Genomic DNA, 27043 nt, shown 5'->3' on the forward strand with positions numbered 1-27043 from the left:
CTTCCCATTCTCTGTCCTTTGCCTCTTCTCTTCCCGGCTCCCATGCCCTTGTCCATTCTAATCTCCCTGCCCGGAATTCCCTCCCCTTTCTTCATGCCTGTTTGCATCCACCTGCCTTTCTCACGATGCCATTACTTGGTGCCTCGCAGATTTCACTGCAGTTGAGTAGGTATGATTTCATCTAAGCTCAGACCTGAGGCTTCCTGAGGGCAGGGATGGGTTTGCTCTACCTTACTCCTCAACAATGCAGCTTTGGTGGCCTGCGGGGGGTGGGGGGTGGGGGAAGGAGGGCTCACTGGATGGCGGGAGGGGAGCAAAGAGCAGAGAAGACAGAGAAAGGGGGCACAGTGGCAGGGCAGAGAGGTGGTCAGAGGAGGCCAAGGGGCAGGCAGAGTAGGGCATCAGCTGGGCAGATCCCACCCCGATGATCATCCTTGGCTCTCAGCCCGGGGCCATTCTGTGTGCAGAAGGGGCTGCTGGGGGAATGGTGCTGCTGGGGTGTGCTCGATGCCCCCAACCCCCTGCCCACGGTGGCTCCTTCCCTTTCTCAGCTGTGGGAATTGGGCCTTTAGCTGGGAGGGGAACCTATCTCTTGGGCTGGGATGGGGGAGATCAGGAGGCAGGCAGGGGTGGGCAGGGAAAGCCAAAAAGCCAAAAGAACAGTGGAAAAGAGAAGAGGGGGGACAGACGGAGGCTGGAGGCTGGTCTACAGGAGTACGTGGGGCAGGGGAGGGGGCGGTGTTAAGGAGCAGGTTAAAAGCAGTTGGACACCGGTAAATTGGTGCGAGCACCACCCTGTCCTAGGTGAAGCTAGTTGGTTTGTTATCTTTACCCACCAAAGCATTTACTTTGGTTAGTCGCCCGATCCACAAACACTTTCGAGGAGATGACATTACCGAAAGGGAGGAACATCTGCATCAGCTCAGCGTCCCCAAACTCCTGGGGCAGATGGTAGATGAACAGGTTACAGCCCTCGGGCCCTGCGGTGAGGGGAGGGGGCGGGCGGGGAAGGAGGGATGGCGGGGTGGGGGAAGAGAGAGACAGAGGAGAGGTGAGCGAGTTAGGCAGCGGCAGCAGGGAGGGGTGGGGCGAGGTTAGGAGGGGGGGTCTCATCCAAGATCCAAGGATGGCCATGGAAGAGTGGGAGGGAGCTAAGCACCCAGTCTGAGCTCTGGTCTCCGCCCTGCCCTTGGACGAGTCACTGAACCTCTGCCTCAGTCACCATGTCTGCAAAATGGATCCGTAACAGGGTGCCTGGCAATTCTGGGGCTCCAGGGTCGGAGTCAGCAAGTGAATGGGGTGAACGTGCCAAGGCCTGATGCCATGGAAATGAGGTGCTGAGGCGGAGCAAGGGTAGGAAGGGCCAGTGGGCCCCCTCCGGCCCAACCCCTGCTCAGGGGGGGGAAGGAGGGAGGCACCTGGGGGTGGTGCCTGGTGAAAAGCTTCCCTTCACCTCCCATAGAGGTCCTGGCCGGCTTCCTCCCTGGCCTGCAGTCACTACTTCCCATCTGGTTCCCAGTGGTCCCACTTTCCCCTGACCCAAACCTCAAAATCAGCCCTGGTCTTGAGTACAGAAATCAGGATTTACCCTGCCTCCTCCAGCAGGCTAGGTGCACAGGTGGGGCTTCACAGCAAGGCTTCCCAATTCACCAGGGTTCCCACAAACCTCATTACATGAAAGGCTCCCATTTCAATACAATAGCAGCCTTGTGAGTTCTATAGCATGAACTTCCTTTCATGTTCTTCTAAGCACATGTTATTTTATGTTAAGCCACTTAATCTTTACAGCAGTCCTGTGAGGCAAGTGTTATTGTCACCTCCACTTCACAAATGAGGAAACTGAGGCCCAGAGAGGTTAAGTCATCCACCAAAAGTCACACAGCTAGGAAGGGGTAGAGCCAGGACATGGACCCAGACCATCTGCCTCCATGGTCTGAGCTTTTCTCTCTCTCCACCTATCATAAATCTCAGTGCCCCAGAAGCCCTTAACACTGCAGTGTCCTTTGGGTTTCTGAAATTTCCAGATAGCTAAAGATTTATATTTTTCTTTCTTAATGACCAAAATGCTCAACTTTAACCCTTTGAAATGGAAATCTTTCCAAGATGCTTCGTCTATTTCCTGCCATCTGAAAGAGCATGCCACATACAATTTAACCTTTTAAAATGTGGTTATTTCAAGGATGGTTTCCAACCTATGGAGGACATCAAAGAAAAACAGCTGCATTTGTCAGAGCTGTGTAAGAACCCAGGTTCAGACCAGATGCGGGTGGAAACGACAAGTGAGCTCGAGAGTAAAGGCTGTAGGGCAGCACTGAGGGCTGTTATGTTGCTTTCCTGGCCAGGACCAACCGTGGTGGTTCTCTGGGACAGGCGGCTTCCAGATAATCCAGTTTTGGAGCAAAGAGCTCCCTCTGGAGTCTCTCTGCCCTTCTCTTCTCCCTCTCCTCTCCCCCCTTTCTGTCCTCCTTCCCCCTCCAAAGACTCCTCTGACTGTTGACCACCCTCTGGGCTGCTGCCTCCCTCAGTGTTCAGTCCCCAGTGCACCCCATCTGTCCACCCCCCGGCCTCTGGCCTCCCCTCCCAGACTGCTGTCTGCCAGACAAGCTGCTAGCTAACGGCACATTCAGAAGCGGCGCGAGTGTGCCCCCTCACCCACTCCTGAGGTCCCAGGCGCTGGATCCCCCAGGCTCTGTGGCCCTCCCCTTACCATGTCCCCTCCCATCATGCCATGTTCTCGCTGGTTCCTGCTCTTCAGTGTGTCCCTTGATGGTCCCGCAGCTAGACGAGCCTTTGGGGCAGGAACCAGCTTGAAGGCAAACCTAAGCCACACCTCCTCCAGGACCCCCATCCAGATACTCCCCACATACTCCCTTTTCCAGTACTCTCTGAGTCCATACTCCACAGGCTGTCACCTGAGACTTCCTCATTTGTGTATGGGAGGTTTTCTCTCCAGCCAAATGGGCTTCCCTCTAGGGGCAGCGGCATTAGCCTTCTGTCCTGTTCTCCCCACCCACCAGCCCAGCACATGCCTTCCCTCCCCTTCTCATCCTCATTCTCCAGGGCTTCCCTTACACGTTCCACTTACTCCATTCTTCCTCTCCTCTCCCCCCTCTCTCTCCTCCTTCCTCCCTCCAAAGACTCCTCTGACCGCTGACTGCCCTCTGAGCTGCTGCCCCCCTCACTGTTCAGTCCCCACCCAGCCCCATCTGTCCTCCCCAGCCTCTGGCCTCCCCTCCCTGGACTGCTTTGAACTTGGGACCTTGATGCAGGTTCAAGTTCTACAAGCTGTTTTATGTAGATATTATATCTATTCTCCTTAAAGAGACAAGGAGCCTCTGAAGGCAGGGCCCACATCTCAGCATGTGTGGCTGAGCCCCGTGGGGTTAGCCCTCCTGGCCCTAGCCTGGCCCCCTGCCCCGACACATAGTCCTTCTCTGGCTACCCGAGCCCTAACTGCATTCCCCATTCACAGGTTACAGAGCATCTATATGGCACAAGTGAAAGGACTTTGGAGAGCAATCTGGTCCAACCCAGCCTTCTGAGAAATGGTGAGGCAGAGCTCCAGCATCAGAAAGCGACGGTGCCAACCACACTGTAGCCCTGGCAGAGCCAGGCCTGGAGTGCCCCTGAAGGCAGCCTGGCCCCCCTGTGGGGCAGACAGCCTTGGCAGATTCAGACACCTGTTGGTTTTCAGGCTCAGCTCAGAGACAAGGAGCTGGAAGGAGGGTCCTCCCAGCAACCAGTGTGTCCTGGTATTTGAATAGCATTACATGGTAGCGAGGTAACCATGATGGAAAGAGTCGACTACTGGCATGGCTGGAGGAACGCAGCCTCCTTTCTCATCCTTGCCTCTTGCAATACTGTGGACATGGCTGCAGTCTAGCTCCAGCCCATCTTCAGCCGGTCTCCTGTCCCCAGGCTCACCTCCTAGTGTGCAGCACCCATGCTTTGTTCCCACTGTTCTCCCTGCCTCGAATGTCCATCTCCCTCCCCATCACTGTGTGCTGAAGACTTCATCTTTCGAGGCCCCCGAAGCCTTCCATGACAACCCCACTTCCAGAGCCATGAGCTCACCCTTGCGTGCAGGGTGGTTCCATAGGTATCTGGGTTCACATCTCACCCCTCCCCATCCCCTACTCCCCCATGGCGGCTCATCCTGTGCTCCTCAGTCAGGGAGTCAGGGAGAATGGGGACAATAGTGGGAGATCCCCCACCCAAGGGGAGGCTAGATCAGAGACTGACCATGCAAGTTCTGGTCCACGGAGCGGGGCACAGGAGTAGGCAGAACTGAAACTGCTCAGAGATAGAGAGAAGGTATGAGAAGGAGCTCAAGGCTAGACATGGGGTAGTGCAGTGTGAGGTGGGGCACAGAGCAGGTGAAGGCCTGAGATTAAGGCCATTGGTAGGGGCTATCACCATTGATGTTGGTCAGAGCAGCATCGACCTGCAGCACCTGTGTGTGTGTGTGTGTGTGTGTGTGTGTGTGTGTGTGTGTGCGCGCGCGCGCGCATGTGCGTGCACATAGCATGGTTTAGAGATCTGAGTCCATAGGCTAGAATGATGCAGGGTGCTGACTCCAGGGTGAGGGAACATGGGTAAGTCGGCCTAAGGCCAGAAGGATGACAAAAGCATCACAATCTGTGGGCATAGCTCTGCTCTGGGCCTGCAGGGGGCAACCCTGGGACTCCTGGGCTCCATCTCTTATGGCTCAGGTCTGATTGATGTGGTGCTGGAAGGCATGCACTGAGGAGGGCAGGCTCCAGGGCCACCACCCAGTGAGGGAACCACTGGGAGCCATGGCTGTTGGACCACCCCCAACCCCACTTCACCAGTGGTGGGTGCTTGTGTCACTCAGAGCTACAGCAGGGTGTGACTGCAGGGTGTGGGCAAGGGCCCCACTGTGCACTCCTCTGGGTTCCTGTAGCTTGGCCCTCCTGAGCACGGGGAGATGATGACACAGATCTCAGGAGATGCCCAGTGCATGGACACTGGCATGATATGCCTTATGTACAGTGTTGAAGGAGTGACAATTTGATGAAGGAAGAGGTGCACGCACAGCAAGTGATGCACAGGCACTTGCTGGAGTTCAGAGGCAGACCTGAGCTAGTTTGATCCTCACACCCCTGTAGGGAATGATCACTTCAGGGACTATGAGCGGCCATCTGGAAACCACCGGAACCCTCTGGCCATGCGAGCTCCTAGGGCAGACGTGGTGTCCTCCCTGGCAGGTGGCCCTTTTCCGGGGGGTCAGAGATAGAACCCGGTTAGTGTTCCTGTCCCCTCACACTGAGCTGTCTGCAGGCAGGCCCCAGGGATTCCCGAGGATGGGCTTATCTGCCCAGCCTCCTGTGGCTCTCTAGGATCTGGAATGGGATGACACTGAGAGTCCTTATGAGATGCCAGCCTCCTGGCCTCTCCTGTTCTACCGTATGCACACCAGGGCCTCTGGATGTGGCTTTTCGGGAGCCCCTTCTTCCACAAGGCTGCACTGGGAGTTCCCATGGCCTCTCCCGCCCACTGAGCCCTGCCTTGGGAGCTCCGGCTGTCTCTCCTCATCACCCAGTGGAGACAGCTTCTCCTGTCCACGATCAACAGGACTCCCTACTCACCTCCCCCACATCAGCCATGAGCATATAAGCATTCTTGTTTTTCCCCTTCTTCTTTCCTCTCCACTGGCAAAATCCTGGGGGCAGGAGTCTCGGACCACCCCTCCAAGGGCCCGCCTTCTTCACCCTCCACTATTTAGGTTTGCAGAGCTGCACGCAAAAAGCCCACATCTGTGCTTGGGTTGGAGGGCCCCGCATCTCACAATCCTGTCTTCCCTCACCCTCCTCAGCAGAACGCAGGGCTATAGTCACCTTTCTCACTTTTGGCAGGTACACCCCAGCCAAAGGCCCAGGTGAGCAGCCTCTTTGGGGAGAGAATGGGGCAGGGAGGAGCCTAGGAGCCGCAGCTTGAAAACTCACCTTCTCTCTGTTGCTGGGGTATCATTGGAGGTGGCTGAGGAAAGGCCTGGCTTATCTGACCATAGGCAGCAGGGTAGGCAGCTGCTGGAGGGCCAAAGAGAAGAGGCAAGAGCAAGAGACGGCGACAATAAACACGGAGAGAGACAGGGTGAGGCAGGAAGAAAGAGAGAAATGTCAGTACTTAGCAGTAAGAGAGACAAGCCCCAAGTGCGCCTCCGCTTAGCCACCTGAGACGAAGCCAGCTTTCAGTAGTAATGAAGGAGAAGCAGCACAGCGAAGAAAGTGTATGAGTGTGTGCACATTGCACGAGTGTGTGGGGTGAGGCACATAATCTGGAACAATGGTCAATCCACGTGTGGATAATCCACAATAATGGATGGTCAAGAACATAAGAATGCCCAGACAAGATCTCCCCACGCTATGTGAACCCACAAGGTTTCCCAGCTCTCCAAGTGGCAGCTGACTCTGGCTCACATCACCTCATTCCCACTCAGATGTTGCCTGCGCAGGAGGTGGGGAGCCATCCTAAGTATGAGCTTGGTCTCTGGGATCCTGCCAGGCATGGTCCCCAGGGACAGAGGGCTGAGTTGGACAGCTCTGATGCTTTCTTTACTCAACTGGAAAGGGTCACAGGTGAGACAGGAATGGCCAGCCCCCTCCTCAGCCTGGCCTCACTCCCACAGGGATAGGACCTGAGCTCAGAGCTCAGAAATTCCAGCAGGTGAGGGAGCTTCCTCTGGGCTCTAGATACGAGCTTCACTGGAGTCCCCACATAGCCAGGCAGCCCCACTGCCCTCAGGGGAATTATCGCTGGCTCTTCCTGAGCCAGACAGCAGGACAGGGGCTGGGCAGGGATGATTACAGGGGTAGTGTGGGGTGGGAGCACGGCGGTGTGTGTGTGTCCTAGCCCAGGGGCTGGAGGGAGAGAAGCATGGATGGCAGCTTGCCCTGTGCTTCCTACAGTGGCTCATCACCCTCCCGCTCAGTGGCCTGGTGCCCTCTGCTTGCCCCAGGGCTGTCTCTTCTCGTCTCCTTTTTCCTACTTTTGGCTGCCTCCCTTGTCCCTGTCACCCCTGGTTGCACTCCACTCCTGCTACCTGTCTATGGCTGGGGGAAGGGAGCAGGAACTGCTTCTTTTCCAAGGCCTCTCCTTCCCTCAAACCCAGGCAGCTACCCTTCCCAGGCCTGGGACTGTGGACTGTGGTGGCTGCACCTCAGTTCCAGCCTCACCCCAGGGCTGCTGCCTGGCTTGGCGCTCCTGGACAGACTGGCCCTGGCAGCACCACATGGGAGGAAACTCTGGCCTCAAAGAGGAGTAACTGCACAGCAAAGTCAAAGCTTCAGCCTGGCTCACCCACTTGGCTGCAGTTCTGATCACCCACCGCTGGAAGGGCACCTGGCCATGAGGAAGCTGCCCAAAGCCTCCGGGGCCTGCAGAGAGGGAGGGGTGGGTGGGGGCTCCGCCTGCACAGTCCTCCTTCCACCAAAACTCCCTGCCACTCCCTCCCTTTCCTTCTCCCCCACATGGTGCCGGGACCAGGCCTGGGGTGGAAAGGGGCATCAGCCAGGCATCACATTGTCGGGAGATGAATGCCACTAGGGGAAATCAGTGGGATGCGAGGATACTAACGACCTGCATACTGCTGCACTCCAGCGTAGGCCTGCTGCAGGGGGTCCGCGGCCGTGGGGCTCTGTGCTGCAAAAGAGCCAAGAGGGCAGAGGTCAGAGAGGCTCACCCAAACTGGCCCCTCCCTGAAGAGTCCCATGGGGGGGGATGCTGTGGCTGCATTGCTCTTCCCAGCCACCGTGGTGGCTGCACCCTTGTCGGGGTTCCTTCTTCCCAAACGTAGGGCCTTTAGTAGGATGGAAGGTTGCCCACCTGGCTGAGGGATGCAAGCTGCAGCCAGCCTGGGGTGCGATGGGATGGGGAAGTCATGCAGAGGTCTGGGAAGGAGATGCCAGAGGAGGGCTCGACCCTTAGGGGCCTGGTGAAGAGATACATGAGGGGCCTGGCCCTGGAGAAGGGCTGTGGAAAAGTGGGTGAGGGGGCTAGAGGCTACGAGAAGGGTCACCTCCTCACATATCCTGGGGTAGATCCCAGCTAGGTAAGAGAAAGGGCATGGGGGTGGGGGGGCTCACCCTGCCACTCTGTCCTCCTGGGCCACCCATGACCGCTCAGAGGAATCCCCTTATTCTTAGGGAGTTTGCACAGGGCATGGAGGGCTTCCATTCCTAGGCGCTGCCTGAGATGCTTTCAGCAAGGACTGACCACAGAAGTGAGGTCTGTCCCATGGGCTGGGAGAGGAGTGGTGTCTACAGAAACTGAAGAACCAGAAGACCAATGATCTTCCTCCCACCCGATCTCATGAATCTGGGATATCCACTGCCCAGTGTGAGGAGGGGCCCTTTGGGCTGATACTTTGGGAAGCAACCTGGGGAAGCCAGACTGGGGAAAAGGCTTGGCTCACTTCCGGTGCCTCTGTATCTGCAGAAGCTGTGGGCAAAAACCTGCAGCATGGACCAGTGGTGGGCACTGCCTTTGGTGACCAAGGCCAGTGACTGACATGGGAGTGGGCTGGCCTTAGGGGCCCAGGCAGGTGGGTGGAGACAGATCCAGCCTCAGTATGTTTGGGGCGAACTGGGTAACACAGGGAGGCAGAAAGAAAGCCATCTGGGCTTATTTACCTAAAGTCCCAGGCCAGCCAAGCCAACTGGTAGTGCTAGGCTTTGGAATCTGTAGACCAGAAAGAATTCCTAAACTTCCCTTTTGAGCTGTTGTCTCTGAACTTCTTAGTAACACAGTAGAAGTACACTAGCACCTGGGCTTCAGGAGAGCCAAGGAAAAATCCTGGGGCAGAGGGCCTTAGAGACAACATGGATGGCAGCAGGGAAGCTGGGGCCAGAGGTCACTGCTCAGAGAGGGATGCTGAAGGTGGGTCAGGATGCAGGCACCTCCTGCCTGGGATTGTCCCAGGACAAAGCCTTACCCTCCATTTCCCCCACAGCAGAGACAGGAGCCAGGAGCTCCCAGCAGTGAGGTGGTGATGCTCACTGGAGTGGCCTCCTCCTGCCCCTGCTCCCTCTGCCTGATCCCTCCACCAGCCTCACTCTCTGTGGGGAGGGCCATATCTAGCTTGTCCTCTTCCTCTTCCCAGCTGCTCAACCACACAGTACCTCAAAAGAGAAAAAGGTGTCTCTTCCTCTGGGCACAGTTTGGTGTCCTGTGCAAAGTATAACTTGAACAACTTACATGGCAGCTCCCCCAGCACAGTGCCAGGATCACAGCAAATACTGCACTTGACAAATGCTGCAACAAGGAAAGAATGACCAGTTCTAAACATCTGTGAGGGCTGCCCTTTCAGGACTGTTATGCAGCAGGGAAGGCCATACTGTGTGCTTCCAACATGATCTTGGTGAACAAGACGGGAGAACAGAGAAGCTACCTGGGGCTAGGCAGTGGGAAAAGCATGTCCGAGACCCCTCTCCATGTCTCCGCTTAATGATCTCATTAGTAACTGCCAAAGAGTGAACACTTTGAAGGATCTCACTCATTACAGTGGCTCCAAACTCTGCATTTAAAGATGGTAAATTAATTTTTTTAATGTACTACTTTTCTCCTTTCCTTCTCTCTGTCCCTCCCTCCTGCTCTGGCAGGGACTTGTTTATGGGGTATGGCAGATTGTTACAAATGGGGGAGAGAAACATTTCCAAATTCCATGAGGAAAACAGCTCACAGATGCTGGTGAGGGTGGGGAAGAAACGGGTTTGTCAAAATCCAGAGATCCAGATGGGCTTGTGGGCAGGGAGGAGGGGGAAATGAAACCACCTAGATGTGCTGGGGACTGGATCTCCCAGCCCATGAGCCTGAGCAGGGAGGAGCCAGGAGCCTGAGTGCAGTGGGCTCTCTCCCACCTCGAAGTGGGTGGTGCCTCCCCTACCTCCCTTGACAAACTGGAGTTTCACCCTTAAACAATACCCCTGATCCTTCAGGCCCTGTCAGTTCACTCTCTGAGCTTCTCTGGCCTCTTCTTTATGCACTGAGGGGTCACACAATGGGATGCAATCAAGGACAACTCCAAGTTCAAAGTCAGGAGATTCTCCTCCATTTCTTTCTAGCAGAGTGACCTTGCACTCTGCTGGTGGTGGAACTTTTATATTCTCTGGATGTCTGGGCCTCACCCCAGGCACTGAAATCAGAATTTCTGGGCTTCTGTGGCTTTACAAAGCCACACCATGGATCCTGACAGACAGCCAGAGTGGGGAGCACTACTTTGGGACCTCCATCTCTGTGCTGGTCTACCTGAGGCTGCCCATTTCTGCAGTAGTTGGACCAGCCTCCTCACCACCCCCTGCTCCCACCAGGCTGGTGGTTCTCCTCTGGACCTCCAGGACATCCCCCTCCACAAGAGCATAGTCCTTGTTCATTCTCACCTCTCCAACTCCTAGCCATCTGTTAAACTCAATTGGAGCCACTGCCTTAGGAAGCTCTGTTGAGCTTCTTCAGCCTGCAGAACTCTCCCTTCCTTTGAATTCTTTAGCATTTCAAGCTAGAGAACATTCACTCTTGATCAAACTCTGTCTTATTGTCTCATGATTCTGTTGATGTATGTCATGTTCTGGATGGGACTCTGACCTCCCAGGGGACAGGCCCATGTCTTGCCCTTCTTCTGGGCCCTTCTTTCCTCTAGCACAGACTAGGTGCTTACTGTTACTTATGGGGACTCTGTAACCTCATCATCTGCCCTCCAGGAAGGAGGACAGCACTGTTCACATCTCTGTTACACAGCCCCTTGCTAGTCTATGCTTGGGCTTTGTGCCCTGCTTCCCTGCTCTAATGCCAGTCCATTCTCCAGATCGGAGAGAGGAGTTACTTCAAGTCACCTTGGAAGAGCAGTTAAGTTTGAGAGGAACAAAGTTAATTAGGAACATGCCTTCTGGATGTTTTTGTGTGCCAGAACTCATGAAAGGAGGACTCGGGAGCTGTCCGAGGTTCTGATGTGCTGTCCGAAGAGCTGATCAGGATTTATGTGTGCACTAGTATATACCAAACTGGTATATACTAGCCAGATTGCCATCTATATATCTCCACTTCCTTCCCAAGAGTTTTTTCCTACTTAACACTAAATATGATTATTTTAGTTTCTATCCCATCACTTCTTATGGGTCAAATTTACTCTCAATTAATTTGTAGTTACTAGCCTCTCTGATTGTACAATTCCATCTATCCTCTTTTCTCCCCTAAGGAAGCCCCGGCAGCAGGGTTCTTTCTCATCCATCATATTGATACCTCTCCAAGGATAGGAATTTGGTCTCCTCTCCCACCAGAGGCTTCCTGTGGGAGGGCAGGAGGCCAGTTCTCCCTCACATTTAGGGTTCCACCAAGGACTGGACAATGGTCAAGAGCCATGCATTCCCTATTATAACAGCAAGGGCAGAGAGAATGGATGAGGAGAGTGCCACATGGGGAAGTAAGGGCTACCAGGTGTGCTTACCTGGGTAGGGGTGGATGCCATTGGCAAACACAGCCTCCGCAGCAGGTTGCCCATTGGCCTGTGGGGGGAGGCCGGTGAAACCATTCACCCCAATGGGGGATGGGATGCTAGGCACGGCTGGTGCAGTAATGCCCGGAGGGGTGCTGCCACCTGCTTCGAAGGGTGCAGAGGTACAGGCAGAGGGGAGGCAAGCAGAACAAGAGTGAGGAAGACCAGGCCATACAGCTCCACCCCACTGGCTCCAGGGGCCTGGGACTGGCCCACAATCATCCACTAACTCAGTCCTATCTGTGAATTACACCCTGGGTGATTTCTGTGCATGGAGTGACTCCACGCATGTCAACTGTATCCATCCTTCATGGCAGAATTCAACTTCCACCTACCCAATGAAGATGCCCCTGACCACTGACTGCTTGACTTTGGACCTGCAGCACAGACTATTCTCAGTGTCCCTGTCTTGACCACACTTGGTCTTCCTTTAGTATTTTTCAGTGGCTCTTGCTCACCCCAGCTAAGTCACAATGGGCTAGTCCTGTTTAGCCACCAAGAGGCTTCTAAGTTGCTGGCTCGGCTCTCTTGGATAACTGAGGGGCTGATCTGCCTCCCCTCGAAAGAGTTTTGCTATTTAGGTGGAGAATGTCTTAATTCTGGTGTTCCCTTCCCCTGAGGGGGTGAAGCGTTTGTTGAGTCCAGGCTCAGGACTGTTCATGCAGAAAGCATACATCTTGGTTTCCTCCAGTTGGGACAATGGTGGCCAACTGTGGCGAGGGTAAAGTTGAGGTCAGCTGATAATACCCTGTGCCCTCCCTATGCCAGGTGGGTAGACCCCAAGGACAGAATGGTGGCATGGTGACTATACTGGGGCCTGGAGAAAGTCTTCCTCTTCATGTAGGAATCAGGGTCATTCTATGGATAGTTGGGCCTAGAAAAGGCACCACTGTTTATAGCCTTTAGCTGGGAAAGTTCCTGGATGTCAGGAAGGCTGCCGGTATGGCCTAGGTGCAGAGAGCCAAGACAACTGACTGAATGAGAGCCTGGGGTACTGGGCCAGCCCTTGGGACTAGGTAAGGGTTTCTCAAGTTCGACACTATAAACATTTGGGGCCAGGCATTCCCTTCGGGGTGGGAAGGGCCATCCTGTGCATTGTAAGCTGTTCAGCAGCATCCTGGCCTCTGCCTGCTAGATGACAGTAGCTCCCCTCTTCGCACCCCCCACCAGTTGTGACAACCAAAAATGTCTCAGGATATTGCCACACGTCCTGGGAGTTGGGGGGTGTGGTGACAAACTGCCCCAGTTGAGAATCACTGAACTGGACAATAGCCAAGATCCAACTAAAAACATGCCTGGGAGTGGGGCTGTTTCCAACCCCACATTCTTTAAAGGAACTCCTGAGGTCTTCTCTTGCCAGTTGAGTAGGTGCTGTGGAAACACCCAGTGAGTCCAGGTTGGATTAAAGGGAAATGGGAAAATGAGACTCCTTCTGTGTTTGGGCCAGGGACCAAACAAAGCCATATAATGCTGCAGGGCTCTTCTCCCTTAAGACCTCAAAGGGAGATATTTTCATGTCAATTTCTTTCCAGATATTAATAATCAAGATGAACTGCTTCCTGACATGGCTAAATAACTTGAGGGAAATTCTTACCACCCTGAAATTATATCACTGACAGCACGGGGCCAACATTCCATCTTCCCTTAGGTCCCCAGAGAACTTTTTTGAGACAAAGTGCTGGAGGATGGAGTCTGCTTGGGCCCATACACCATGTGTTCTTGCCACAGGATGGTCCATTGGTAGCCAAAATCTCAGCCTGGGATGAGCTGCTCTCCTTTTGGCCAGGCCCTGCATTAGCACCTGCCCACTCACCTGAGGTTGGGGTCATGGGAGCAGCCGCCAGGCCATTCATGTTGAGGGCCGCCATCTGCTGCATCTGGGCAGCGGCGAAGGCAGCCATGGGATTCAGGTAACCGCCCTGAGCTACTGATGCCATTAGTGCCGCTTGCTGCTGCATCAGCTGGGGCAGAGGGAATGGAAAAAATATCATGCAATTCCAGAGGGGCAGCCCTCCCCACCAGGGGCTCAGCTCCCAGTGACAAGCCTCCCAATTCCTGAACCTCCAAGAGCTTAGACACATTCCCCCCACCCCCCAGAGAGCCCTGACACCCCTCTCCATACTTGCCCTAGTTCTCAGTGGCTATTACATACCACCCCATGAAAGAGAACTGCATTCAAAAGTAATGGTAGGGTCTTTAGGACTCCAAAGTTATACAGGGTCGGGGAATAGAACTGGCTCCATGGGTGCTGGTCAGCCCCACAAAAGACCTTTCATGGAGCTGTGATATGCAAAGCTCTAGAGACACGTGGACGAGCCTCTGTAGAACTAATGTGACAAGGATTTCTGTCCAAAATGGTCCAAACTTGGAGTCTATTGGGTAGAAGCATGAGGAGATTCATGAATAGAACCCCAGGAAACTTCGATGTTTTCACAAAGGTGAGTGGGGATTGGGAGGCTGTTAAAACTGGCCAACTTTGGGCACTGCTGAAAAAGTGAGGTGAGCTTGCATTTTTAGAACCGTAACCCTGTCCTACTTCAGTGCCACCCATGTGCAGTTGTGGTTACAAGTTTGGGAGGCTGGCAGAATCGGCCCCAGTGTAGAAGAAAGAAATTGGTGGGCCAACAGCATAAGGCAGGGTCTGGGGGTACTGCAGGGTTAAGTACGGGTGTGGAGGGCCTTGGGACATTTCAAAAGACCCCAGCAGGAATGACCTGAAGACCTGAGGAGAGCTTTCCATGAGTGGGGGCAGGGTGGGACAGTCATGTCAGAACACCTACACCTCTCTCCCCACTTCCAAACGGAGCTTGGAATGGTATGACTAGTGGAGGAAGAATTCTTCTTCCAAGCTCCTCGCCTTAAGAACCAGGCAACAATCTGCCTCCTCCTGGCAGCACCCTGGATTGGACCTCCTCTGGCCTCCGACTGCCTGGGTTCACTCCTCACTGCTCCTCAGTCTCCAGGGCAGGAGCGGGGCTCCCCTCAGCATCATGAGCTTTCCCTGCTGCGGGGCTCTGAGCAGGGTGAGCTGGAGAACGACTGCCCACTCCCCCGTGCTCCCCCGCCTCGCAATCCCCCACCCCCGGCTAGGTCCCCACTTACTGCCTGTGCGTAGGCGCCGTAGGCCCCAAACGGGATGGCCATGGGATTGAACATGCCCATCTGGCCGGCCATCTGCTGCATTCGCCGCATCGTGCGCTCCTTGTCGGTGTCCGCGAACTTGACCACCAGACTGGATGAGGCTCCCTGCAGCCGGTACTGCGCGTGAGGCCCGCCCACCTGCCGCAGCCATCTCGCTCCCATCTGTCCTTGCCCCTGGCCTGGGCCCACCCGCTCCTCTCTGCGGGGCACTACCGGGGATGGGGGTGGGCAGGGGCTTCTGCGCTGGGCCAAGGGTCTGAGAACTTAACCCCACTGCGGTGCTTTTCTATCTAGGGGACCTTGGGCCAGTTCCTTCACCTCTGGGCCTCCATGTCCTCATCTAAGAAATGGGGATAACGGTATGGCATCCGTGGCTCTTGGCAAGACTATGAGAGCAGCACGCGCTTGACACCGTGTGCACAGCGCTGGAGGGCGGGCGGGGCTCTGCGCGTTGTCTCGGTCCCTGGCGCTCCCATCCCGCCCCCATCCAGGAGTGGCCCCACTCACCGGCATGGTCTGGCTGCCGTGCAGAGCGTTGATGGCGGCCTGCGCCTCGGCGTGGGAGGAGTACTTCACGAAGGCGCACCCTAGAGGGACGGGAGAGGCTGAGCCGCGGAGCGGGGGCCCAGAGGAAGGCTAGTGAAGCGCGAGCGCTGCGGCGGGACACAGGAGGGACACAGGAGGGACGGAGGGGAGAGGATCCGTCCCAGATGAAAGAAAAATGAGCGAGGCGCATACTGAGAAAGATACGGAGAAACACAGAGACGGCCACACAAGGGCAGAGAAAGTACTGGACGGGTTCGCGACTTAAAAGCACCCTCAAGTCATCCTGTCCCAGTCTGGCCTTGGCTCGCGGCCTCCCCATAACCCCGGGCGAGACGCCTGCTTCCTTCCAGGCATCCTTCCCTGGCTCGCCGGTCGCGGCCAGCTCGGGCGGTTCTGGACTCTGCTACTGGTCAGGCCGACGGCCGGCGCCCCTGCGAAGCCACGTCCCCGCCACGCCACGCCCACTCCGCTGCCCCGGGCCCCTCGCACCCTTGCTGTTGCCGTCGGGCCCACGCAGGATGGTGCACTCCTCAATGTTCCCGAAGGCCTCGAAGAGGCGGCGCACGTCGTCTTCCGACTGCTGCTTGTTGAGCATGCCCACGAAAAGTTTTCTATCTTCTGGAACAAAATTAGGAGATGCTTACCCGGGCTAGGGGCCGGGCAACGCGGGGGGCGGGCCCGGGATGGGGGCGATGGGCACGCTGGAGGCGAAGGGTGGGAAGGGGAGGAAGGAGCTGGGCAGGAGCGTCGGCGCTCAGCCAGGGGGAAGAGGAGTGGGGAGAGGGCGGGCGGGGGCGTATCTAGAAAGGTGAGGTCGACGCCGGGAGGGAGCTGGGGCTGGAGGGGGCACAGCCAGAGCCGGAAGTGAGGGAGGAGCGGGTGGGACCAAGCGGAGCTAAACTACAGCGACTCAGCCCCCTGCTGCCTAGGGGTGGGCTGCCCACGGAGGGAGCAAGGCCTCTGGCCTGGCTGCCCACCTAGGGCACACAAGTGTGGGCAGCCCCGTGTTTCCTTACCCCTTCCTTTTAGACAGGCACTATCTGTCTTAGCCACCTTCACCCACAGATGCCAACATTGGCTCTTAACTGGCAAGTCTGCCGCAGGCCTGTGCATATGCTGTTTCCCCTGCCTGGCGTGCCCTCGTCACAAGGCCTAATCCTTCTCTTTCTAAGTCTCTCTCTCTCTTTACTGTTTCCTCATCAAGGCCCCTCCTTCCCTCTCTCCTTTATTCTCTCAGCCCCTCACTCTCATGTCCCATATTTCAAAAGACAGTCATTAACTGCTTTGCGTGTGTGGTTGGTTTCTGTCCAGCTCCCTGTTGCCCCTCCCACCCCCCAAGTATGCTCCCTGGGGTCAGAGACTAGGCCTCTGCTGGAGCACCATACCTGGCACAAAGCAGACCCTCAGGACAGAGTAATGGAAGGAAGGAAATAATGCTCTATGCCATATCCATTTACCTTCGTCTGGTGCCCCTGTCTTGGCCTGGCCTTTCCCATTTGTGCATGCTGCAAAATTCAGGCCTGGGCACTTTTGGAGAGCCTGTTCCTGAAAGCTGGGTTCCCTCACTAATTTCCCTGGCCCTACCTGTGTTGAGTACCAAGTCATTTGTGGACACCACTCGGCTGTGTGCTTAGGGTGACTGGGATCACACTGGGCTGTGTAGATCTGCAAAAAGATTTCCCATCCCACAAACTTATTGCAATATGACTTTCGCTGCTCCTACTGAGAGGTGGGAGTCTATGTTTCCTCCCCTTGAATATGGGCAAGGCTTGTGCCTGCTCTAACCAATAAAGAATGACAGCAGTGATGCCAGCTGACTTCCCAGACTAGGTCACAAAAAGGATCAGCTACTACTTGGCTCTCTTTTTTGGGACATGTGGTCTGTGGAAGCCAGCGCTATGCTGTGAAGAACCCCCAACCACCCCATACCAAGAGTTCCATGGAAAGGAACCAAGACCCCCCACTGACAGCCAACATCAATGAACAGACATGGGAGTGAATGAGCCCACAGATGACTCTAGCCCCAGGCTTTAAGTCTTCCAGCTGAGGTCCAGACATCACGGAGCAGAGTCAGAGCTTCCATGCTGTGCCCTGTCTGAATTCCTGACCCATAAAAATCCCTAAGCCTAATAAGTGGTTGTTTCATACCACTCAGTTTGGGGCTAAATTGTTATGCAGCCATAGTAGCAGGAATAGGGTCCCCGTGGTGGTAGCACTCAGCAGGCACTCACTAGATGTTAGCGGACTCCTGAGTGACTGGCATGCACACACGCGCACAGCCAAGGCTGCAGAGAGGCACACCTCCACCTGCAGATAGCCCTGTGCTCACATGCGCCGCGACCATGGCCCTCCGTTTTCAGGGTGGTTCATACCTCCTGCCCAGAGAGCCCCCTTTGCCCACAGTGCCTGGAGAGTTCACATAGAGCTGAGGGGCTGTCCTGGGATCTGGAGCAAAGCAGAGGAAATCTTCAGGCCCCTGAACTCCTTCACAAGCCACCCCAGAGCCTTCCTCTTCGGGAAGCCCTGACCTCTGCCCAAAGCACTCTCTGCACTGGGAATGTTCTGAGTGATGAAGTGACCCTGGGCCCTAGCTCTTTTCATACCCTGCAGGACATCACTGCAAGTTCTTGTTACCAGTTCCAGGTCAGGGCACACCAGTTTGGCCCTCCACCACTGGTGGACTTGAGCCAAAGCTCTGGGGCCTGCAGGAGCCCCAGCCCCACCACCTGCTCCAGCCTGGCCAGCATCACCTGGCTTCTTGGACCATGGTAGAGCTGGGCACACTACCACCCCATCCAGGGCTCACCAACTCCAAGCTCTGGGTTGCAGGGGAGCAGGGACTGGAAACCAAGAGGCAGGAAGGGAGAGAGAGTGGAGGGGGTGAGCTGAGGAGGGCAGGGAGGAGGTGGGTTAGGAGCAGAGGGAGATAAAATGGCAGAGACAGTGGAGAGAAGGGTGGGGGCTTATGTTCAACTACCAGAAGCCGCTACAACATTTCATATGAAATGAACCTGGAGCTTATCAAGCCTTCAGAGGAGTCATTGAAACTCTGCTCTCCAGGCCTGACACAGGGCTTCCCCCAACCCCCAGCACCCTTGGAAGGCTCCAATTAAATGGGAATTTGTGAAAGACGAAGTAGTGAAACCTGTCCCCTGCTAATCCCTGGCCCTCCTGCTTAAAAAATTCCATCTCCTCCCTGGGAAGGAAAAAGGAATGGAAGAGAAAGCCCCTCCTGTGCCTGGGCCTGACAGAAATGCTGGGACAGCAGCAGAGCTTCTCTCCTGGCATCTGAATATATTCCTTTATGGTCATTATGACAGCTTATGATTGTGTTAAAATTCATCTGCACGTGTCTTTCTATCCAGTCACTTCCCTTTTGCCATTTTTTTCCCCCTATTTTTTTCTTCCCCTCCCCTGAAATCTCCCCTTACTTAGAGTTCGCAATTCTGGTCCTAGGCCTGAGCCCTTCTTTCTGGAGGACTTTTTAGACGTTTAAGGGGCCCTCTCTCCTACCCGTCTGGATTTCCCCAGAGAAACTACAACCAGCCTTACCTTTTTGGAACACTGCAAGAAACCAAGGAACCTCTCCATATTCACTTCCTCTACGTGTTCTCGGGTGACCCCACCCAACTCAAACATTTGTTTCTAGGAACCTCAAGCAGGCTCACTCTGCGCCATCCTCATTGCCCATGGCTTCCGTACTGGCTGAGTGATCCTAAGGCTTGTCTTTCAGACCAGAGGCAACAAGGACTCTGAGATCGAGGGTGGATCTCCTTCCAGCCACACCCACTAGCCACATCCCAGCTCCCCTGTCTTGAACTGCTCCCCACCTTGGTTTTTAGGTCTTTAAAAGGGGAATGATTAGGCGCACCTCAGGCGGTAGTTGCCAGGCTCCCAAGAGATGCTGTGGGAACAGACCCCGTCCAGCAGTAATGACAATGGCAATGATGGGTACTTGAGGTTCTCTGTCCAGGAGCAAGAGGAAATGGAGTACTGTATGCACCTTGGTTTGCCCTGCCCTGATTTGGACAAGAGGGCCATCCCAGCCATATGTCATAGAGGGGGAATGGTCATGTGGTGTGGGGCAGGCAATTGAAGTAACAGGCTGGACCAGATTCAGGATGTGGCTGACCAGATGAATGACCTCCCCCTGTCCCCTCTTGGTCACTTTCCCCAGGCACCATCCCCAAGTTGTGTTGGATGACCAATGGTACCATGTGGCTGGTGTTTTGGATCAGATGTTGAATCTCAGAGAATGTCTCAGTTTCCCCAGCCAGTTCCCACCTCCTCTAACATAAGCAGACCTCAGGCTCCTGGGATAGACTGAGCAGCCCTTGGCCACAGCCTGCCTGCCTGAGTGATGCAGTGTCCCTGGGTGATGGGGAGGCTATGGTACTCTCACTCTGCCTCATGAACCCTCAGCCTTGAGCCCCTTGCCTCCCATAGTTGGGTTATGGGGTACCACTGCTCTTCTGAGATGTTCAGGCAGAAGGAACTGGGCTGTGCAGTGAAGGGCGGTGAGGCCAGGAGAGAACTCAGAGCCAAGGTGGAGAGAACCTTAAAAAGCCCCTGGGCGGCATGTCACTGAAAGCACATGGGGCCCAAACTTGTTGTGAGCAAGTGGAGGCTAGCTCCTGGAGCCCAGTATTCTTCCATAAACAGACCCCAGCTTAGGGCAGGGGCCTGCATTATGCTCACATTCCAACTCCCAGGGGTGAGCTCAGAGCCAGGCACAGGAAAGCATTGGCTAGAGAGTCTGAGATGAGTCCTGGGGGGCCTTTTGGGTTTCCTCTTTCAGCGATGTGTGTATGTGTCTCTCAGATTCCTCGAGAATCCAAATTTGATCTACAGGCCTCAGAGCCTCAGCCATAGAGCCCCCACCGCAGGAGAGGACAGCTAGGCAACAGCTCTGGCCTGCTGGCCAGGGGGACCCACTGGGAGAGGGAGAAGTGGCTACACCCTGAAGGCTTCCATGAAGAGGTAAGCTGGAGTTAATGATGCCCAGGGAACAGATGCAGAGGGCTCCAGGTCCACAACAGAATTTGAGCAAAGGCTGAGACATAGGAGGGACCCCCTCAGCTGCTTTTCTCACTGCATCCCAAATGGTCCTTGCCTGTGGCAGGTCTTGCAAGAAGGGGGTCCTGAAGGAGTTTGACTTTGCTATTCCAACTGCCTGTTGCCTGTTCCCCCTCCCACCAACATACACATCTTCCATTCCTCTGGACTTGGGAGTCTTTTTTATTTTCCTAGAACCTTGATCTTCATAACTCGTAAGCTTCAGTTTCCCAACCTATAAAAAGCATTGAGTGACACCTCCCGGGAAACCATAGGTGCTTATGAAAAGGTAGTGGAATCTGATAACCAGAGTCTCATGCTTTTTCCAGTCTCTCCATGAGGGGGATAGACTCCTATGGTTACTCACCCATGATAGCAGGGCAGAAGGGGCTAAGGCTGGAAGGATTTACATTTTAAAAGGAAAGCCCAGAAAACAGAGAAGGAAGACTCAATTGCAGGTTTAGAATATGGGGGGTATCTCAGGGGCCCCCAGACATGCAGGGAGCATCTCGCTACTTGTGTGGGGTGAGTGGGTCCCTGAGTGTGGCGGAAGTGCCACTTTATTTGCCAAATGCCAGCACCCTGCTGCTAATGCTCAAATTCTGGTTTAATTTTCAAAATTTGATTCACTCATTATCATCGGCATTAAACAATATTTCCTGCTTAAGCATAGATGGCTGCTGGGATCTGTGGACAAGTGTTCAGATGGTTAATGCCTTTTATTGCTGCAATAGACTTTTACTGTTCTCTTCCCTACTGCTGAGGGAGAGTTTGAGGGGGCACCTGAGCTGGGGAAAGCATCGGGGCAAGGGACAGGGTGGGGAATAAATGGCTTTGAGGTCTGTCACGGCTGGGTTGAGCAAAGGAGCTGCTGGGAGACATGGAGGCCTGGCTGGGTGGGGGACACAGGCCAGGCCAGCAAAGGGAACTGTCCATAGGGTTCTTGGAGACTCAAGGGCAGCAGTTTGGGGAGTGGGGAGAAAATGCCAGATGTTCCCAATGACTGAGCTGGTGGGCTTCTCTCCTGCTTTGCGAGCTCTGAACTTGGGGGTGGGCAAGAAACCCTAGACCCCAGAGCCCTGGGGGCCCCACTGCCTGCTCCTCAGCTGCTGGCAGAGCCTGGAGCCCTGAAGGCCATCCCATGCAGGACCCTCAGATGTCTCTTAGGTTGTTTACGTAAGGGGACAAGGGACTTCCAAAGGGCACCTCCTAGATCCCAGGACAACCTGCTGTCCTTGCAGATGATCTGCGCCCAAGGGACTATAGGCAGTGAGTCTGAAGGGTAAGGACCTGCTCCTACTCCCTGACCTCACCGCAGATGAGGGAGGACCTTTGATCGAAGGGGATGAGAGGCACACAGACCAAAGAGGAGGGGCTGCTGGGAGGAGCGGGGGGGCCATTTTCCAGGTAGTTAACTAAATGAGTCTGTTTGCCAAATTAGCCTATGGTAAGTTCACGTGCCTTTCCTGGGCCCCCATTTCCTCATCTATAAATGGAGGAGAAAAATTTTGCCCACTTGTAGGGTTGTTGTGGGTTAAATGAGCTGAGATACACGGGGTTTTAGCACAGTGCCTGGCATAGAGTGAATGTTCTGAAAGTGCTGTCATTGTGCCAGTTACAACTGCTCCCCCATGGGGTGGTGCTAGCTGGTGGGATGTGGAGAGAAACCCCAGGGACTTTGAACTGAACAAAATCATGCCTGCCCAGCCTAACCTGAGAAGCCAGTATTCCCTTTGCACCACCTTGACCAAATGGCAGCATTTGGGGGACCAGTGAGCAACTCCCCAGACTCCTTCAGGAGTTCTACCTGTTTTGATCCAAAACAAGAGACATTTCAAGGTTACCCTGAGCCCCACCATTTCCACCATTCTACAGGTCCAGAACCATCATGCACCTAAGGCTCCTAAGGGACAAGTAAGAATCAAATCAATAATTGGAATCTAAATCTGTGCCATTTTTGAGGTTTCTGAAGCCCCACCCAAGTCTGGAGGCCTCCTCTGCCTCCTCCTTGCCAGCCCTGGTAGAGCTGCCTTACTCTCCCAGGTGGGTAGCACGCAGTCTCAGGCCTGCCTTCCAAGTAGGGGACGGTGGACAGGCTGGAAAAGGGGTGTCCTCAACTATGTGCCCTCGGGTTGGGGCAGGCAGTTTCCAGCATCGCTGTCCACACCGTGGTTAAGGGCCTGGGTTGGGATCCCTCTGCAGTGGTGTGATGGGGTCAGCCACCCTCCTGAGAGCCAATCTCTTTGCCTGAGACACAGGGTCATAGGTCAGGCCTAGGAGGGTTCTCAGCGTGAATAAGTCAATAGAGAAGCCATGACCTCTTTGGTCCCCACAACACCCACACTGGGTCAGAGCCAGAGCCAGGGACACAGCTGTATGGGGGCTACCTCTTGAGGATAAAAGCCTTCCTGCCTCGGAAGAAGGCTGAAGGAGACATCAAACCAGATCAAAGCAGCTAGGGATGGGGCCCAGACAGGCTTCCCTCTCCACCAGGAATGCAAATGAGGACCTTCAGCTGGCTCTGGTCCCCAGGGATGAGATGCCAGGCCTTGATCTGCCAGCTCTCTGCAGACAGGCACTGTTTGATGTTGGGGTAGGGGAGGCAGGGGACTGGAGCATTGCATCCAGTGCCCCCACCTGCATTCCTCTACCATCTCTGCCTTCCCAGTGCTCCTGGATCAGGCCCAAGCCACTATAGGTGCCTTCTCCCTGTCTTCCTGACACCCACCTAGGCCCCCTCTATCTATCTGTTCACAAAGCAGCCAGAAGGGTCAGCTAAAATCCAAGGCCGATCCCGTCTCTCTTCTGCTCAAACCCCACAGAGGCTTCCATCTCACTGGGAACAAACCCAAGTCTTCTAGTGACCTGTAAGGGGCCCACAGGTACCCCACACTCTATTTCTTCCCTGATCCCTCTGTCCCACTGTTCCAGACACTCAGGCCTCCATGCTGTCTCAGAAACACTCCATGTACACTTCTGCCTCAGGGCATTTGCACTCACTATTCCTCCACTTGTCTCGGAGATCATGTTCTAGACATCTGCAGGGCCCTCACCTCCTGTAAGCCTTTCATCATATGTCACCCTTTAAGTATATTTTTCTGACCATGCTATTTAGAATCACAACTTTCACAACCCCTGCCCTCTTCCCTATATTTTTTCCACAACATGATCACCTTATTTTACTCAATTCTTTATTTTCAGCCTCCCTTCCATGAGGCAGGCATGTGTGTCCATTTCATTTATTGCTGAATATCCAGTGCCTTAAGTGCCTGGCATGTGGTAGATGCTCAATAAATATTTGCTGACATGAATAAATGAACCCACTTGCTCAGTGAGCTTTGGGAGTAGAGCCCTGCAGGGCTTGGCATGGTAGTGGGTGCTATGGATGGGATGCTGACCTCTGGGAATCCTCAAAATGTATGAAATGAGGGTCTCTTGGAGATCAGTGGCTCAGTGCAGGCATAAAGCCCAGGGGGATGAGCTCTGTGGGCATGGGGTCTAAAAGGCTTGAGCTGGGCCCTGAATGATTCATGGGTAGGGTTTGCCAGGTGGAAAAGGCAGGGACAGGCATCCCAGGTCAGGGAGCAGCATGTACAAAAGCCAGGAGTGTGGAGGGGGATGTGGTAGAGGGAGCAGCAATGACACGTGTGCACGCACACACCTCTTCTTGACATGGGACCTCTCACATCACAGAACCTCTGCAAACCCCCTGGGCCCCGGCAGTGTGATCAGACCAGTGCCACCCCAAGGCTCTGTGGAGCCCCTGCCTGAGGCTATAGCTCAGACACCTTACTGCCAGAGGCGGCGAAAACAGCAACCACAATAGAAATTGCAGCTCTCATTTATTGAGCACTTAATATGCCCCAGGCACTGGGATAAGCACTTTTCAGGTATAATGGGTATTTTATTATTCCCACAGTGTGTTTGAAGAAACTGAGGCATAGAGAAATTGAGTATCTTTCCCAAGAAATGCACACCTGGTCACTGGCGAAGCTGGGACTCATACCCAGGTGGTCTGGGTAGAGCTGAGCTCCTAGGTCACTTTACTTCCTGGTGGAAGGACATCTTTCTCTTCTCCTTCCATCCCTCCCTCTCCACACAGAAAACGGCATAGGCCCCATAACTCCATTGTTTTTTAAGGGTCAGAGCTTCAGTTCAGAGACCCACAGGAGCAGTGGATGGGCCCTTGGGGCCTGCTGCTCAGCTCAGAGGAGCAGGTTCCCACTGAGTTTCCTTTTCGCCCAGGAACTCCTAGTTATGCCTCACAGGCCCTCGGCCCAAAGCCCAGCTGCCTGAACTCCTTGAGTGATCTGATGAGCTCTCAGGTCTTCCCCTTCCCTGGGGCCTTGGTGCAAGGACCCGCTGGCAGAATCCACTCTATCAGATGTCCAGACCCTCCAGTCCCCTGGTGGCTACCCAGAGCACAGGTATGGCTCTGGGCCCTCAGGGGCTTCAGTATGTTTGGGGAGACAGGACTGGGGCTTGAGGCTGTCACCATCCTGGGGCCACGGATGACCCTCACATCCTAGTCTCTGTGTGCAATGGGCAGGAGCTGAGGCCTAGAGGTTCAGTACAGGAGAGGGGTCCAGAAGCCATACGTGCACCGCTTGCTGCCTCCCTCTCTGCCCTCTGATCCTTGGCCCTCACTGTGTCTGTGCCAGGCCTTTCAGGGGGAGTGGGAGTGGGGCACGAGGTGGCTTTATGTGGAAGTCACCTTTCTCTGGGGGCAGCGGTGAGCAGCTGTCTCTCCAGGTAACTGATTATACATTTGATTTGCTACATTATCCTTACCAGGTGCATGGCGCATGACGGAAGGCCTGGAGTCCTAGGGGGACTTCTCAGCAGCAGAACTCTATTGTCTAGTGGGGTTTCCACGTGTCTGGAGCACTCTCTGGCACTTCACCCATCACAGGATAATTTATAGCATAATGGGGACTTTTTTCCTCAATATCATGCAGGAGTATAAATTATGGCAAGTTTGTCCTCGGCTCTCAAGGAGACAGACAAAGCAGGGCTTTATTCCAGCAAGGGGAGGGTTTCTGCAGGGGACAGGTAGAGGCAGAGGGGTCCATGGTTGGGGTTGGGGGTTGGGGGGCAAGAGGAAGAGAGAGCAAGGAATGCTGTTAGGGACACCTCATTGACTGGGCAGAGAACTGAGTCAAGTTGGCCGCAAGTACTAGGGAAGAGGTAAAGGCCCACTAAGAGCCACCTGTTTCTGCTGACTGCAGGGGCTTGTTAGCTGAGCACTAGAGCTACACAGTTGTTGCTGCAAAGATATACGCTGCTGCAGACAACCTGGCCACAGACCCAGCTCTGGCCAAGCTGACCCTTCCCCTCCTAGCTGTGGCCTAACTTCCCACAGCCACACTCCTTGCCACCCCCCGCCGCAGCCAGAGGCAGAACGCAGAGTCACAAGGCTCTCACTCCTCTGAGCCATGGCCCATTTTTAACACTGAGGGTAGGGCTTTACTGCTTGTGGGACAAGGGAGGAGAAGGGCACTTCGGCTTGTAACAGCCTGCTGCCTGTCTTCCTCAGGAGATGCAAGCACCTGGGGTCAACCTTGCTGGTCCAGTACAGCAAGAGTCACCTAGACCACCCCCCAACCTGGACACTGTGATGAGGGCTTCTAGTGACCATGGTGGGATCATCAGAGGCCACCTAGCCTGGCCTCCTCCAGTACAAACTGCTGGCCTCCACGCCAGGCCCAGGAGCCAGAAGAAAGTTGCCTCATGTACCCCGCTGGTAAGCCCAACCCTACCCAGAGCCCAGGTCCTGCCTCTAGAGCACCAAAGCCCTCTCCTTCTTCCTTGGGACACCCTTCCAAGAATAACAGCAAGAGTGTGGATCTTATAAGATGGTGATTCTTGGCCCTTGCTATGATAATCACCTGGGGGCTTTCAAAAATACAGATGCCTAGGGCTGGCTCCTGAGATACAAATTGTTCTGGAGCCCAGGCATCAGCATTTTTGTTTTTGGTTTCTTTGAAAGCTGCTCAGGTGATACAAGCATGAAACCAGGGCTGGGAAAGGTTGGGATGGGTCTTCTCCAGGCTGCTCCTGGCCATCTTTCCTTCATCTCTGGCCCTTGGCCTGCCTGCAGAAGTTCAGCACTTTAGACTGCAGGGTTCTACCCCTGCTAGTGCTTGGCAGGGGGTGGGGGAAGTTAATGTAGCACCCCCTTTTTCTGCCCTAACACCTGAGCCTGGGCACCCCACCCATCCCTCACAGGGTCATCCTGGAAGACATTGGCCTTATTTGGGGTGATAGGGTGGGGGATTATCTAGGCTAGCATGAGACTTAGCTCTCTAATGGCTTTGCAGGCCTCCTCCTCTTCCTTCTTTCTTCTCTCTTGTGTCCCTCTGACCTCCATCCATCAGGCCAGCCCTGCTCTGAGAGGAGAGCCCCAGCCTCTTTCATCAGCCCTCTGGTTTCCCTTCTGTTCACCTTTTTTTCTTTCCTAATCATTTTTTATTGGAATATAGTTTATATACAGTATTATATTGGTTTCACATGAACAGCTTAGTGATTCATCAATTACATACATTAGTAAATGTTCCTCTCTGTCCATCTTTGTGTCATTCACCCTAGCCCTCCTCAAGTCCTTGCTGCTGGCCCCACCTTCAGCATGGAACTCCAATGGTATGTGCTTAACATTTTGCATTAACTCACGACTGATAATGGACTACAGATAGACACAGAGATGGATGGATGACAGACATGATTAATAGATGCTAGATGTCCAGATTAAATGTTAGATAATAGATAGATACACAGATGAGAGAGAAATGATCACAG

At 54.5% G+C, this 27043-nt stretch overlaps 1 protein-coding gene across 50 annotated transcripts in view; it reads right to left on the reverse strand.

The window, feature by feature from the left end:
* The window catches only part of CELF4 (CUGBP Elav-like family member 4), a 284439-nt gene that overhangs the window by 14078 nt on the left and 243318 nt on the right, over positions 1-27043 (reverse strand). For 4 of the 50 annotated variants that reach the window (XM_036885041.2, XM_036885039.2, XM_036885023.2 and 1 more), the window contains exons 4-11: positions 15683-15811; positions 15155-15234; positions 14609-14752; positions 13320-13467; positions 11459-11608; positions 7597-7662; positions 5967-6050; positions 897-980 (exon numbers count right to left, since the gene is read on the reverse strand). In XM_036885041.2, the coding sequence (XP_036740936.1) occupies positions 897-980; positions 5967-6050; positions 7597-7662; positions 11459-11608; positions 13320-13467; positions 14609-14752; positions 15155-15234; positions 15683-15811 (885 nt within the window). Of the gene's footprint in view, positions 1-836; positions 981-5966; positions 6051-7596; positions 7663-11458; positions 11612-13319; positions 13468-14608; positions 14753-15154; positions 15235-15682; positions 15812-27043 lie in introns of all 50 variants that reach the window. The other 46 variants (XM_036885040.2, XM_036885025.2, XM_036885018.2 and 43 more) reach the window with 26 other exon arrangements.

This window comes from Manis pentadactyla, chromosome 6 (assembly GCF_030020395.1).
Source record: "Manis pentadactyla isolate mManPen7 chromosome 6, mManPen7.hap1, whole genome shotgun sequence".
Lineage (NCBI taxonomy): Eukaryota > Metazoa > Chordata > Mammalia > Pholidota > Manidae > Manis > Manis pentadactyla.